The 15,381-nt window shown below is 33.8% G+C and overlaps 1 protein-coding gene across 10 annotated transcripts; it reads right to left on the reverse strand.

Annotated features, from left to right (window-relative positions):
• Positions 1–2,593: 2,593 nt before the first annotated feature.
• Positions 2,594–10,124, reverse strand: LOC148861790 (transcription factor LRL2-like). Of its 10 annotated transcripts, none has more exons than XM_088941778.1 (9): positions 9,986–10,124; positions 9,250–9,433; positions 9,003–9,102; positions 8,809–8,886; positions 8,527–8,682; positions 8,248–8,313; positions 5,329–5,394; positions 3,724–3,783; positions 2,594–3,036 (listed from the first exon to the last, which is right to left on the reverse strand). In XM_088941778.1, the coding sequence occupies exons 2-9, from the start codon at positions 9,399–9,401 to the stop codon at positions 2,869–2,871; spliced, it is 846 nt and encodes a 281-aa protein (XP_088797904.1). In that variant the 5' UTR covers positions 9,402–9,433; positions 9,986–10,124; the 3' UTR covers positions 2,594–2,868. The 10 variants fall into 10 exon arrangements, with proteins under 10 accessions (XP_088797904.1, XP_088797907.1, XP_088797906.1 ...); XM_088941781.1 differs by having other exon boundaries at positions 8,809–8,911; XM_088941780.1 differs by having other exon boundaries at positions 9,003–9,106.
• Between the last annotated feature and the right edge of the window lie 5,257 nt (positions 10,125–15,381).

Genomic DNA, 15,381 nt, shown 5'->3' on the forward strand with positions numbered 1-15,381 from the left:
AAAGTTGTATTGCTTAAAAACAAATTCTTAGTGATTTTTATAATGCAAAAATGCTACATGATTCTATACTTGAGGAAGATAGGTAAATGGCGATTTGCATAAAAGATTTAGTACAAATTTTTTATGATGCAACTAATTAATTTTCATGTGTTTTATTACTCAAGTAGTTGTCTTTTAGTTAATCAGTTATTTATAATTGGTGAATGTTTTCCAAAATATAGGAAAATTCTACTATTTCAAAATATTATTGAAATAATGGGAAATAAATTAAAAAAAAAACATTGGGAGATAATTTCTCCCCTTTATTGCTTAGCTATAATATTAGATCATAGGATTATGAAAGATGGTTTAAAAATTTTACTTGAATCATATTGTGAAAATATGAATATTGAACTTGGAAATAAAATTGAAGTTATAATTTATTATTTTAGTTAACCAATTATTTAGTGAATGTTTTCCAAAATATCGAAAAATCCACTATTTCAAAGTATTATTGAAATAATAGAAAATAAGTTTAAAAAAATATTGGGAGAAAATTTCTCCCCTTTATTGCTTAGCTATAACATTAGATCCTAGGATTAGGAAAGATAGGTTTAGAAATTTTACTGGAATCATATTGTGAAAGTATGAATATTGAAATTAGAAATAAAATTGAAGAAGTTATGATTTATTATTCGAAATGTACAATTTATATGAATCTCAAGTGGGTGGGCATAAAAAATCTTGTATAGGTGCAAGTTTTACTTCTGAAACAGCTTCCAATATTGGATTAGACAAAATTCAGTATCCAGTACATAAGATGCAGAAATCTACTACTAGTTCATCACCAAGTTCATTTACTAAACTTAATTTTTATTAACAAGCAAGCATTTTTACTCTAAATGATTCCTACGACAACAAGAGATGGGATAATTTTGATATTTTAGCATAGTGGAGAGGACATGAAAAAAACTATCCAGTCATTGTCACCATAGCACGCAATCTACTAACCCTTTCGGTGTTTACAATTCCATCAAAGTATTGTTTTAGTGTAGGCACTAGGGTGTTGGACGACAAGATAAACTGTATGAATGATGAAATTTTGGAGATGTGCATCTGACTTAAAGATTAATTGGATGTTGAGAATAAATTATAAGATAAAGGAGGGCATGGCATTACACCTGATGTTTCACCTAAAGCAGATGATGACAATCAAGGAGATGATTAGATGAAAATGCATGGAGGTGGAATTCAAAGAAAAATGATGAAGTCAATATTTTTTATTCTTTTGTATACTCAATATTTCATTATTTCAATTATTGTAATTTTTTTTCAATTTTATTTATATTAGTTGTTATTTTTCAACAATGTAATTTTTTATTATTAATTTATAATTATATTATATTTTTTATATTTTATTCCATTTTCTATATTTCATTCATCAGTTGTCCATTGACCATTGTATTGTTCTAATTCAAGAAATAAAACTCCTAATTTTTTTTAATTTGTTATCCATTTTGTATTTTATTAAGTATTTAAATATTTTTTTAATTTCTTTGTTAGATTTTTTTATTTTTCCAATTTATTCCCAAAGCTCAAAGAAATTATTGAATTAAGAAAGTGAAGCATTTTAGCAAAAAAAATCAAAATGTAAAAAAATAAAAATAAATAAAAAAATTGGCCCAATTTGACACGGGCCCAAGGCCTGGCTTGTAGCCTAACTTGACGTAAGCCAGACCCACTACACAGCCCATAGCCCACCTGGCATAGGCCTACACAGGCTTGAGCCGTAGGCTGAGTTAGGCCAAGCCCCCAAAGTATCTCAGGGGAGGGAAGCATGACCCAGTCCACAGCCTGATTTATACCTCTACATATCAGTGCGTCAGGCCAGCCGGCACGTAACAAAATTTTGAACCTTGCCCCTAGGCATACGGAGGCTGTTTCCCGTCACTCTTATGTGATTAATGGAGTATAATCTTCCATCTCTGTCATTAGACAAAAAGAGTTCTCTGAAAGTCCGAATTCTGAATACATATCGAGGTGTGATGTCAGAGGCCACATCCTGGGTTCCACACTGAGACACAGAGACACTTCAGAAAATAAAGTTCCGAAGTGAAAAAATTAAAAAAGAACGACCCCTAAAGCTTTACTCCTATCAGGGAAAAAAAAAACGCTCCTCACACTTCACAAGCAAAAAAACCGATATACATTTGCCAACAATAACTCCTGCCGATTAATTCTTGCATCTAAATACCACCCTTTCACTAACCTCTTAAAACCAGTAAGTTTCTAAGGTGGGCTATGTTAATTTTTTTTGTTCCTTTGTTGTCTAGCATTGACAATCTCCACTATAGCACGCAAGCCGCAAACTCAATTGGATTTTTTTTTTTTTTGGGGGGGGGGGGGGGGGGGGGGGGAACCAATTGGATTAAAAATTGGATGCGTACAAGAAGCACCAAACAACCAAATATTTTGGACAATGTTTGGCTCCTACTCGGTTGTAGACTTGGTAAAGCCACGTCATCCAACATTTAAAAAAACTTTAAAAAGTTATAAAAAAACGAGGCGTGGTGTTAGCAATTTAACATCCTACCGTGACCATGAAAAAAAAAGGTGCAATGTAACCTGTTCTGTTACATGATTTATTAACAAGCCTACATTTTTTTAAGACCAAAAATGTTCATCTTTCCAATGGCTAAAACCCAAAATGGCATCAACTGCCCATCGCCCAAGTTTCCATTATCCTTATCATAGGGTTTGGAGTTGGCTTGTTTAAACAAACAGATGTGCCCAGTTTTAATTTTGGAATGACCAAGGAAATATATTCTCTCAGAGAAACATAAAATAGCATGATGCTGAAAATAGAGACAGGTCTACCAACTTCCCTTCTTACCCAGCTTGGAAGAGCTTTTCTGCCAAACTATCTTCAATCACAGCCAGGCCTTTGCTTTGCAACAGCTGGGTCACTTTTCCCATGTCCACCTCCATCAACCGTCCCATTATCTCTTCAAGGGGTTCCTTCAGCATCTGTTGATTAAGCAGGTAATGGCCGTAACCCTGCAATGTATCACAAAAAAAAATGTTCAGTTGCCTAATTCAGATAATAAAGACAGTCACCACCCATGATTTACTTAAACTATGCTAAGGTTTTTTTCTTTTTTTCTTTTTTTCTTTTTAATACTTTGCACTATACTAAGTTTGACATCTTCATTACTTAAAAAGTTAAATGTGGAGGAAGCAGTGGTAAAAGCTGGATGAATGATTACTTAAAACTGTCAGGAATATGCAATGCAACAGTGAAAATCATGGTAAAAAAATGCCAAAGAGATGAGCGAGATCACATCATATCATCTGTGTTCTAGATTTAGTTTTAGTAAGATCAACCAATTAAGAAGACTCTCTCTATCTTTGTACTCATCAGCAATAAAAAGAATCTTCTACATACAAAAGAACAATCATGTAAGATCTAAAGCCCTAACTGGAAACAATGTTCTGGAATCAGAATCCTCTGATAAATAGATTTAAGCCCACACTTGATCATTATGAGCACAAAGTATAGAGAATAAAAGGCCAGGCAAGGCATAATTAGAATCATCATCCCTTCCATATAATGCCTCCAGATTTCCAATAAACAAGAAAAATTACTCAAAATGCACCAACATTATGAAAACTTCCAGGTATGTTTACAGCTTCAAAGCGAAGACTACTATTCCCAGAAAGAATGAAAGGTCAAATGAATTTTACCTCGAGATGAACAAGAGGAGCATTAATTGCCTCACCACCCAGTTTGCTTTGACTTAAGACCTGTAAAATTAAGCTCATATAGAATTCATTGCAGTACTACACTACCATTAACAAACAAATGCAAGCAAAGCATTACAGAATGTACAAAATTTGTATTGGGAAAAGATAAATATTTTCATAATTTGTTTCTTTTAGTTGCAGGGAAAGTTGATACTTGTTTCTGTTTCTGTAATGTTAGGGATGGACTAGATCACAATCAAAATTTTCAAATAGATGATAAAATGATGGAAAGTAAACTAAGATGGTCTTATCATTTGCATAGAATGATATCTTGCAACCTGAAAGTTAGAGTCAAGGGTACTAAGTTGACCATAACCATCCTTGTTCCTTCTCAGAAAGAAAAGAATATTCTGAATATTGTTTTAATTTATATTATTGTGGGAAATCAAATGTGTTTAGATAAGTTTCATGGCATAGGATTTCCAAAACTGCATTAAGCATTATCAAAATGGAACAACTTTTCCGCTCACTTGGTTAAGTGGTTAATTCACTTTCTTAAGAATTTGCAGAACGCCTAGTGCTTAACCTTCACGAGACTATGTGAAATGGTACTGCTCAGAAAGAACAGATGTTTGCATTTCAAGATGACTGAAATACTCAAGCACATGGAATCTTTTGTGGTTTGGTGATTTCTTCATAGGAGAAGAATAAAAGTGATGTCAGCAATTTCCCATGTTTTAATAATCCCCATTTCTTTTGGTACTTCTTTTGTTACCCCTATCTTTTGATGGCATTCCCCTTGTTAGCTCTTGAAGAAAACAAAGAAAGGAAAGGTGTGTCAGTTTCAATTTTAAGCATATAAGAAGGAAGAAAGGCTGGAGCAGTCAGATCTGAGAAAAGAAATAGGCTGTGGATGTGGAGAAGAGAGAACAGTTACCTATCCAAAACAGCAACAAGAAATAAACCCGTCTAATTAATAACCACAAACAAAACAAAAGATATTAAAGAACCAACATCGCAATCAACCTATACTTCTAATAAATAAGAAAATAAAATGAAAAAAAAAAGCATTACCAATTTACCAGCTCCAGGCAGTGTTCTGAAACCCAAAGAATCAGTGAACCCACAAAGTAACTGGACCTTCACATTAGCTGTTTGGCCAGTGGCTGAACCACTGACCTATCTGATCCTAAATAAAACTATTTGAAAAGAAAAATTACAAAGAAAGCAACAAAAAATATGGAAAATAAGAAAAGAAAACAATATGAAAAGAAAGCAACAGAAAAAGTGTGTCTATATCTTATATATTAAGAAATAAAAGAAGAAAAAACATTATAAAGCACCAGAAAAAGTCAAACATAGTAGGTTGTGCCTGAAAACTAGTTCGGCCAGCTGATTTTGATGGCTAGTTATAATGGTCAATCATATTCTTGGTTTTCAAGCTCCCTGGTTCATGGGTTTACCTGGACCAGTTTAGGGATTGGGCAATGGTAGAGAAGGTTCAACCATCTGTTTCTGAGTTTCAGAACAATGTTCCTGAGTATTCATTTATCATAAAAACACTTCAGCGACATACATGTGCTAATTAGGAGAACAAAGACCAACCTTAATCTGAAACTGCAAATACTTGACATAGTCAATAACATTATCCAGTAGAGAAGCTTTATTACCCTACAAAACCAAAATGAGACTGATCATTTAGATGAATATACAACACAACATAATTCAAAAGAATATATAATGAAGTTTATGTATCAATCAAAAGAATTAACAAAGTTATAGACAGATGCACATACAGATTTCTATGTATATTTACTTGCATAGCATAGAGGTAATTGAAAATTTTATTAACAAGTGATATAATATATAAATAGAGAGAGAGAGTAATGATACACAAAAAGGCCCAAGGAAGAAACATTACACCATACGGTCCATACCCCCCCACCACCACCTTTAATTCATTGAGAACAAGAGCCCAATCATCAAGAAAAGATAAGAGTCACCACAAAGACACACTAAAGGCCTATTTACTTCAAAAGTTCTACTATTATGCTCCTTCCACACAGCTGGAAAAAAAAGAACAAAAAGAAATAGAGACCACAAAATAGCTCCTCTTGAGCCCACCACAAAAGATGTTACATCAAAGTTGGACAACTCCAAGACATCTAAAAAAAGGAAGAAAAAGAACTCCCAGAGAAAAGAGGTGGCTGGACAAATAGGGCAAAAAGCATCAAGTTCTCTCTGAAAGGAATTAGGCTTAGCCCTCAAAGTTCAAATACCTAAAAAAGGAAAAAGAAATATGCACCTGTAGCTGTAATGCAGTTTTTTCTGGTATTTAGTGAAGACTAGCTCGGAATGGGATTTCTTTTTATTCCGGTGTAAAAAAGGATCCGCAAGACTGTGTAACAATGGTGTTATATAGAAGATCAGCTCCATCAAATATTGGATGGATATTCAAATTGCATTTGGATTGTCCATATATTGTCAGTTTGCTTCATGAAGGCAGGGGCCTTTAGGTTTGCACTTTGAACATATTCTTGGCTATCTTGATCATAATTTCCTTTGTTCAATACATGGACATACAAATATAAAAATCCATCTTAATCCAAATTACCAAAATTTCAGACTTATTATTTCCAATTCCATTTTAATTGTGATTTGTGACAACTAGAATCAAGTTTCATAACTTTTGGAATGAGGAATTTCATACAGTGGCCTGATATATTTTCATTGTTGGTTCTCAGTTATAGTAAGAAAAGATCATTTACCATCAACCTAGTCCTCCACTTCAAAATATATATGTCAATAAGTCAAATTTTAACAGATTAGGAAAAACTTTTTTCCAATTACATCTTCAAACAATAGTGTAGTTTCTGCTTTCTAATTTTTCTGTCTAATATCAATGATCTTGTCTTTATTGCAACTTGGTGTTCACAATTAGGATAATCTTCAGATGGTTATAACAAACAGGTTATGCCCTATTTTATACATGATAATTTTGCAGATCTTGACCACATAAAGTGATTAGTTATTTATTATTGGTTTTGTTCAATAGATAAAACAGAAAAGATAAAATAAGTATATAACCTCCTTGAACAGCACAGAAGATACCATCAAAAACAGAATTAAGCAATAAACAAAACACGGGAACCTATACAAACTACTCTAGGAGTAAGGGCCCAGTATAACTCCAATCTCTCAACTCCTCACTAATGGATCATCTAGGAAGTTGGCTGATCTAAGCACCCAGATCAATGATATTTCACTCTGGCTGCTAAAGATGTGGCCTCTCTAATGTGATTAAGTAAATACCAGTGATGGAGGGTGATTTGACCCGACCTCCTAACTAAGGGACACTTGGATATGACTTGACGTAAGTGATAGCTCATCATGACAGCTTGGCCACAACTCGGCGTAATGAGCCCGCTGAAACCCCGGCAAAACAGCCCGCTACAGAACGGCTTGCTGCAAGGCAGCTCGCTATTGGAGCTCGCTATGAAGGAGTTCGTTACAAGGGAGCTTGCTACAAAGGAGCTCACTATTGAGTAACCTAGAGTCTTCGGGTAACATCTTATCCGACAAGACCGTGCTTTTCAGTCTGCTCCACGTCTCTTGTCCGGCAACGCAGCACCTGCCAGTCCAGAGGACTGTGCCCACGTCTCACGTCAGGCGGCGTACACGCCAACTCTGCATAATGTCTCTCAAGTGACAAGACCGTACCCTGCGACGGATACCTACGCCAATCAAATCAGTCTGACGAATAACGGCTGTAGTAGAGAGCCAGAGGCGGTTACACCCGATTTGCAGCACATTAAAATATAAGGGCTCCAACCCCCAAGAAAAAGGGAATTTTGAATTTTTGGTAATCGAGTAGTGCGCGTCCCCACTTTTAGCTCATCATTGCTCTCTAAGCTTCTCTCTCAAAGGTCTAACTTAAGCATCGGAGTGTTCCCGCCAGGCGAGCTCCCCGGGAATCCTTCATCTTCTCCTTCTCAGGTATTGTCCGTTGTCAGCTAGGAGCAAGGCCCCTTCCAGCTAGGAGTGACCAGATCGTGCTACATCAACCAGAGCCTTTCAACACCATCTCTCATCCACCCTATAGCATTCTGCAAGTCTCCCTCCACCTTAACATGCCGCGAACGCAAAGACAACATCAATTGCTGCTCCCAAAGCATTGCTAAGGTCCCAGCACATACATATTGATTCCCCTATAGCTTTAGAGTAAACCCACATGATCTCTGTCCAAGATTGTGATTTTCAAGAATGTACTATTTTAGTTGCTTAAAATTTCTTAGTGGTGCACCAAAAGAAAATGTTGTTACTGACCAAAAAGAAGCCCTGACCTAACCCATCTCATTCTTTTGAACATGCTATTCATTTTTTAATTATTATTTTATTGCCAAAAGGCAGCAGTTCATGATGCAACTAGATGGGTAATATTAAACTGGAAACATCGGGATAGAGATAATGATATGGACAGTAGCAGATTTAGGAAAACCCCCCTCTTTCAATGCATCTATGCACCTCTTTGAAATGCGGAAGCAATTCTCGCAATGCTTTGAACCCTTGACCAATCCTTTCTCTGCGGAGCTGAAAATAGAATGTTGGCAGTTAAGAAATTTAAAGGATGCTAGTTATGTATATGCAAAATTTACTTTCAAGTCAATTGTGAAATTAGTTAGAGTCTAATATTTAATGGCATTTATACATAAATATGCTAGTTTTATTTGAAATGAAGACACTTTGCCAATGGCATTTATGATTGTGGACAGCAGACCAGAGAACGCAAGGAGCTTTGCTTACACGGTCAGTTACATTACTACGAGAAGAGGCCCTCTTTCTTGATACACTGCCACACAATTTGGAAGGTGAACCTGGGACTGCAATGGTTACTTCTGGGTATGGTTGAAAAACATTGCATGTATCTTCATTTGACTCTTTTTTACTTGAAGCATGATTCTGTGGAAAGAATGAGTATGTTATACAACCAAAATATAGTTGTCAAACAAGAAGCTAGACAATACATCCACTTGAAAGAGGATGCATGCAACACAAAAGACAAGGGTATGAAGCAAACAACCATACTTGGGAGAGAATCTGGTTTTCTACATCCATTAATTTGTTCTCCACTTCTCCTTCACCGAGTGGCCTCAAATGAACTGCCTGTGGTAAGATACCATAATAGAACCTTCACTTTAATCAAGTATTTCTTAATTAGATTGATAGAACAATTATCCGGAAAACTCTAATACTGAAACAGAGAAAAGAATTCCGTGTACCATTGGAACATTATAATTTTCTCCTTCCATCTTTCTATGTTGAACTGTTGCAGAACTCGAGGCTTCAGGATCATTGCCGTTGACTATGTGCGGTAGTTGTCTGGCTTTCAAAGCATCAAAGGAAGAATCAACTTGTATGCTGCCAACAGGTGAAAGAGCACCAGCTGCTACATCTCTAACAGGAATATCACAGAATGCTGTTGAACTTTCAGGGGAAAAATTAGTCTGATTATGAGATGGTTGTTGCCGGTAAATCCAGTGAGGAAGAGGTTGTGCGATAGGCAAGTTTTCATTCCTCTGAGCTACCACATGTTGGTTCGAGATATTCTTGAACGGATAAGGATTCACTACTTTGGCACCCAATCCACCGGAAGTAGATGACATTTGTTCCATGGGCATAAGTAGGCAACCTATCTCAGATTACCTGTAGTCTGTGACAAGAAGAAAACGAAGCAGATGCATGGAAACATAATCGCATAAGAACTTGAAATGCTCGAAGAAGAGAAATCAAATGACAAACAAAGAGAAACTCATCAGAACCACTAAACTTGTTTAGCTCGTATAGAACCAGAATTGTTTACTACTTCTGGAAAGACATTTGATCAAACCCTAATAACTAGTTCAAACGGTTCAAGTCCATGCAAGAAGAATTAGACTCGTAAAGTGTCCCAGATTACTAAAGCAGAGACAGCTATGGACAACGAAGAGTTCCACCGTAGGTTGAAGGGTTTTTTCCTCTCTCTCTCTCTCTCTCTCTCTCTCTCTCTCTCTGCCAGCGCCCAGCTACAGAAAGATACATAAAATCAGAGTGGCCATTAATGTAGATACAGAATAGAAGATTGGTTTGCTTTGGACAACGATGACATGGAGAGATTCGCCATCAAATCTCCATTATAATTTACAGAAATGAAGAAGGAAAGCAAAATATGAGAGAGAGAGAGAGAGGGGGAGAGAGAGAGATGGAGAGGTTCAGGTTCTCTTACAGATGAAAACCAGAGATTTTAGAGGACGATAAAGAGAACACTGGAACAAATTGCGCGCGCTTGTGACTTTTAGTTCGTCGCTGTCGTAGTACACAACATACATGCACAAGAAAGAGGTGGAGCCGTGGAGGGGAATTTAAACAGACGGACTGAGTTAGAGATTTATTGAAATATCGAATGACTAATATACCCCTAGAGAATTCGAGAAATGGCGAATAAATAGGATATTCACGAGGATTTTGTAAAGAGTGTTAACTGCAGAATGAAAACGAATTTCTATTTCAGTTGAATTTTGTAAAAATGAAAATAATTTTAATTTCTTTCAGTCATTTTTGCATTCTAAATGAGAATAAATTAGATGCAACCTTTGCATTTTGGCTTCAAAGTTGGCTAATGTAAAATAGGTTGGTTTTAATTTGGACCGCGAACCCCAATTATTAATCTCGATAATCAGGATGGTGTAATGGTGTATGCAACGGATGGGTCCGAATTTACAAGGCATGCCCGTTTTTCAGCGTTTTTTCAAAAAATACTTGAACCAAACAATCATGTATGTAGGTGTTTGTTGAAACACCTACGTAAATCCAGTGTAACACCGCTTTTTCAGAGAAAACGGCCATGCTTCCAAACATTCCCCAAGTTAACCTGATTAGACTTGATGATATTTGACATCTATAATTAATTATGTTGATAACAATTTAAAACTTTATTTTTTGATAATATAACATTGATAAAAATGATTGTAAAATAGGAAATTGCTTATAGGTTGACAAAATGTCTTAAACCAAAATTATCTTATACAATTTATATGAAATTATGATATTTACCCTTTTTAGATATAAACTTAATGAAAATTGCTAATTGAAATAAAACCACATAACCATAATTGACATAATCGATTTGGTCAGTTCGGTTACCTTGAGTACAAATACAAATATGTAGAGTATAAAACCTTATATTTTATATTATTTTGCATATATTTGCATTGTAAGTATTTACATTTGTACTCCTTTCAAAACTGAGCCATAACAATAGTTGCAAATTTTGCATCACCTTGCCTCTGGATCAATTCTTTCTAATATGAAGTGAGGACAAGTCAGTTGCAAATTTTGCATCACGTTGCCCTTGGATCAATACTGTACTTTGGGCCTAGTGCCACTTTGGATCAAATGCTGTTTAATGGTTGGTTAATGCTAGGTAGGAATGGCAACAAGATGGGTTTAGGGCAAGGATTACATTCCCCATCCCTTACCCCAACCCCCAAATCACACCCCATCCTCATCCCTAATCCCCAGCGAGGAAAGGAATCCCCCCTCCATCCCCGACCCCGGTGGGGAATTCATCCCTATCGGAGACCTGAATCCTCGATGAACTAGAGACCGAGAGTCCGAGTCTCTAAGAGATTGAGAATGAGAGTCTGCAAGAGAGAGAGAGAGAGAGAGAGAGAGAGAGAGAGGACTGTTGTGAGAGCTGAGGTCGGTGATGAGAGAGAATCCGAAGGTGAGGCAACAGCAACGGCGGTCGGCAACGATGATGAAGGTTGAAGGAAGATTAAAGAACTAAAACTCTTTTTCGAGTATCTCTTCTCTATCCTCTATTGAGACACAAGTATCTTTGTCCTCTTTCCGATGTCCAATGGTGATGGACTAGTGGCGATAGTCAGTGACGACAATCGGCGGTCGACGAATCGGCGACGAAGACGAACTGACGAAGAAAGATGAAGCTAGGGTTCTGTCGAAGACTCGAAGTCTAAGGGTTTTACTATTGAGTCATCGAGTGTTTTATTGTTTAAGTGTTTTACTTTTTTTAAGTTTTAATCTTTTAAAAAAATGAATAATGATTATTATAATATATAATATATATAATTATATTATATAACCGAGGACGGGTCAGGGCGGGGATTGCATTTCCCGTCCCAGTCCCCAATTGGGGATTCAGGGGTAGCCCCATCCTCGACGGGTACCTGGCCTCCCCGACCCGACGGGGTTGAGGATGGGGGTACCTTGGCGAGGTCGGGGAAAATTGCCACCCTTAATGGTAGGTACTAGATTGGCACATTTTGAAAATTTGGGTACATTTGAAGTTCACAATTAACCCATCTCTAAGGATTTAAATATTGATACGATAAATCCGATACGGGGCATATTGTATCGGTATCGGTTACTAACAATATGAGATATGTTACGAATACTAGCATATCCCATCAATCATAAACCACTAAGGCATGTTTCATTTCGTGATATAAAGTGAAATAAAATGAATTTTATTAACTTTTTGTATTCACATGCAATTTAAATAAAAAACACATATTTATATTTAACAACTCTAACTAAAAAATAATAATATTTAAAAGTAGTATTTTATAAACTAATAGAATACATAATGTACAAAATCCACATTTATATGAAAAAAGATTATTTTAATATCAAGAAATTTATACAAATAGAATATTAATAATAGAATAATTATTTTAATACTTAAAATTTATAAATTTTCACAAGATATAAATCTTAAAAAGTTTATATACTTATACAAGTTATTAGCTAATATTTTAATTTACACTAATAAGTAATAACAACATATTTATTATTTACAAAAAAAAATATTACATACAAAGTATTGAAGAATAGAATATTAAATTGAATCTGTCAAATCCACTAATATATATTTATTTCATAAAATTTATAGAAATAAAAATATTAATAATGGAATAAATATTTTAGTAATTAAAAACTATGAATTTGTATATGATATGTATCTTAGAAATTTTAACAAATTTGATATACTTTAAGTTAAAATTATATTTTTATAAATTATTAATTGATATTTTAATTTACACTTGAAATCTTAATATTTAGTTGACTTTTTCTTAATGTTAAAAAATTAAAATAGTAAAATAAAAATAATTGATATAATAATTAAAATATAATAGGTACATATGTTTAGTGTTTTGGACTCTTGATTGATGCACTATAAATAAAATTATCCATACCGGTACATTAATTGTAATATATTTCTTCATATATATCCTTAATATTTACAGTTTCTATGTATTTATATACTATTTTATGATCAATTTGATCTTAAACTTAGTGTTATTAATGTATTTATGAAATTTGTGTGTATTTTCCTAGCATATCCATCTTTTTTTATCTATATCATGTGTTTCCAAAATGTATCATTATCAGTATCTATATATGAGTTGTCCAATATGATACCTGATATTGATACTTTAATCATTGCCCACCTCCTAACTCAACCTATCCGTATTCCCATGCATGCACACTAATAACAAAATCAAATGCAATTTTGATAAAAAAAAAGGTGAGCCCATGAGAATAGTATAGAAAAAAGTGTATTAGGTTGTGATATTAGTAATTATTTATGTCATTTTACTTTTTATTGGTAAATAAGCATTAACTCATTTTTTATTGTGATGATAGAAAGATAAACCATTATTATGTGTAATAATAATAATGATGATAGAAAGATAAATAAGCATTAACTCATTCTTTATTATGTGTATAACAATAATGATGACAGAAAGATAAATAAGCATCATCTAACCTTCTTTAAAAGAATATAGATCATCCTTACAACTAATATTCATGGGGTAAAAAGAATATGTTATCAATCTAAGAGAATACTAGTTAAAAGCAATGGCTATTAAAATCTCAATTTGTAACTCATTGTATTCACCATTAAAGGGGAAATAGCCACATTTTTATCTTCATAACACTAATCTTGAATTCTAAGTGGAAGACACAATAGAACAAAAGTCTCAACTTATACTCTTACTTGCTCTTATAAGGTTAGAAACCAATCAAATAATGGAAACTGGATCTATTGAGTTATCTTTTCCTGGTGTGTGCTCATTTTTACAATTTAATTTATTGGTTTAAAAAGGGAAAAGTTGGTCAATGGGGTTTTGATTCCTATTGATGATGATACCTATGTTCTTTTTTCATATTTGTACATGGTCCATGGAAAATTGATTTTCCCTGTATATCACTTACTCCATCTCACTTGATAAGTAACTTTCTCACTTGGGAGAAATTGCCAAGATTTGGATGGAACAAAACTGCCCCTTTTAATAATGGATTTTTATGACTAAAACGGTTATTGTTTTATTTATTTGGGAAACACTTACCTGGGTAATTTCATTTACCTAGATAAATAGCTTCCCAAAAAGCTGGCCTATATTTTACATGGTTGCCTATTTGGCCTTTATTGTTGTGTTTCTTATTCTATTGGATTATTTGAGCATTGCTGAATGAATTGCACCTTGTTAAGATTGGGAAAAAATTGAATTTAATGAGGTGGAATTTTCCAATGTCAGGCATATAAAAGATATAGGGTTAATTTTTTACCTTTATTTTGTACCAATGTAAGAGTACTACTATGCACATGTATAAAATTAAAGGGTGTAAAAGCATACAACTCAACTCTATTTGAATTATAATTATAAGATTATGTGATTAGTAATCATACATGGCAAAAGGTGTGTGGTGGAGGCAATAACATAGCATAATGAATTCAAGCAATCACATCTCAAGATATGGAGTGTGATACAAGCAACATGTATCACATTGCAATGTATAATACTTAGCTTCTTGACAGAACACTACACCAAATATACAAATCACAAACTTTCATATTGGCATTCAGCCAGACTATAGATTATCAAGATATATTCACATGCATCAAAGACACATGGTGACACCCCAATCAGTCTAGATGGCGAACATTAGGCTAATTTTCTAGAAGTGAGTCTAAAGTAGGGGTGCAAATGGATCGGATCATGATCCGATCAAATCCGAGAAGACTCAATCCAATATGTTATATATTTATAAATACAAATATACAATATATATATATATATATATATATATATATGCTATTTATTTATTTATAAATGTATTATTTATATTATATTTTTATAAATTTGTTATATTATTTATTTTTTTATAAAAAGTGAAATTGTCTAAAACTCACCATGAGTTTTCAACATGTTTCTTAAATTCACCATAACTTTTCAAAATGTCTAAAACTTACGATGTCACTAACTTGACATTAAACAGACTAACGGGTGTAAATATATTGGCATTTTAACCTTCATAAAATATATACAAAATAAATTAGTGGGTGCTAATATATTATCATTTTAATAATTAGACATGAAAAAATGAAAAATTTTAAAAAAATATATTTGCAAATATAAAATACATAAAACATATAAATTACAAAAAATATAAAAAAATTATAGAAATTGCAAAAACATAAAAAATTATAGAAAAACATAAAAATTGCAAATAAATAACAAAAAATACGGGAAATTTTATAGATTGTAGAAAAATAGAAAATGTAAAAAAACTGAAATTATAACAAAACATTGG

Source organism: Nelumbo lutea, chromosome 4, assembly GCF_056320005.1.
Source record: "Nelumbo lutea isolate HS-2025 chromosome 4, American lotus-T2T, whole genome shotgun sequence".
NCBI classification, from domain to species: Eukaryota; Viridiplantae; Streptophyta; class Magnoliopsida; order Proteales; family Nelumbonaceae; genus Nelumbo; species Nelumbo lutea.

Excerpts from the sequence above, each read along its gene's own strand:
- LOC148861790 (XM_088941774.1), bottom strand. The coding sequence starts at position 9,401 with ATGCCCATGGAACAAATGTCATCTACTTCCGGTGGATTGGGTGCCAAA. Across the intron at positions 8,887-9,002 it reads AAAATTATAATGTTCCAATG|GCAGTTCATTTGAGGCCACT; the intron begins GTACACGGAATT and ends ATCTTACCACAG. Across the intron at positions 8,314-8,526 it reads GTAGTAATGTAACTGACCGT|CTCCGCAGAGAAAGGATTGG; the intron begins GTAAGCAAAGCT and ends TTCTATTTTCAG.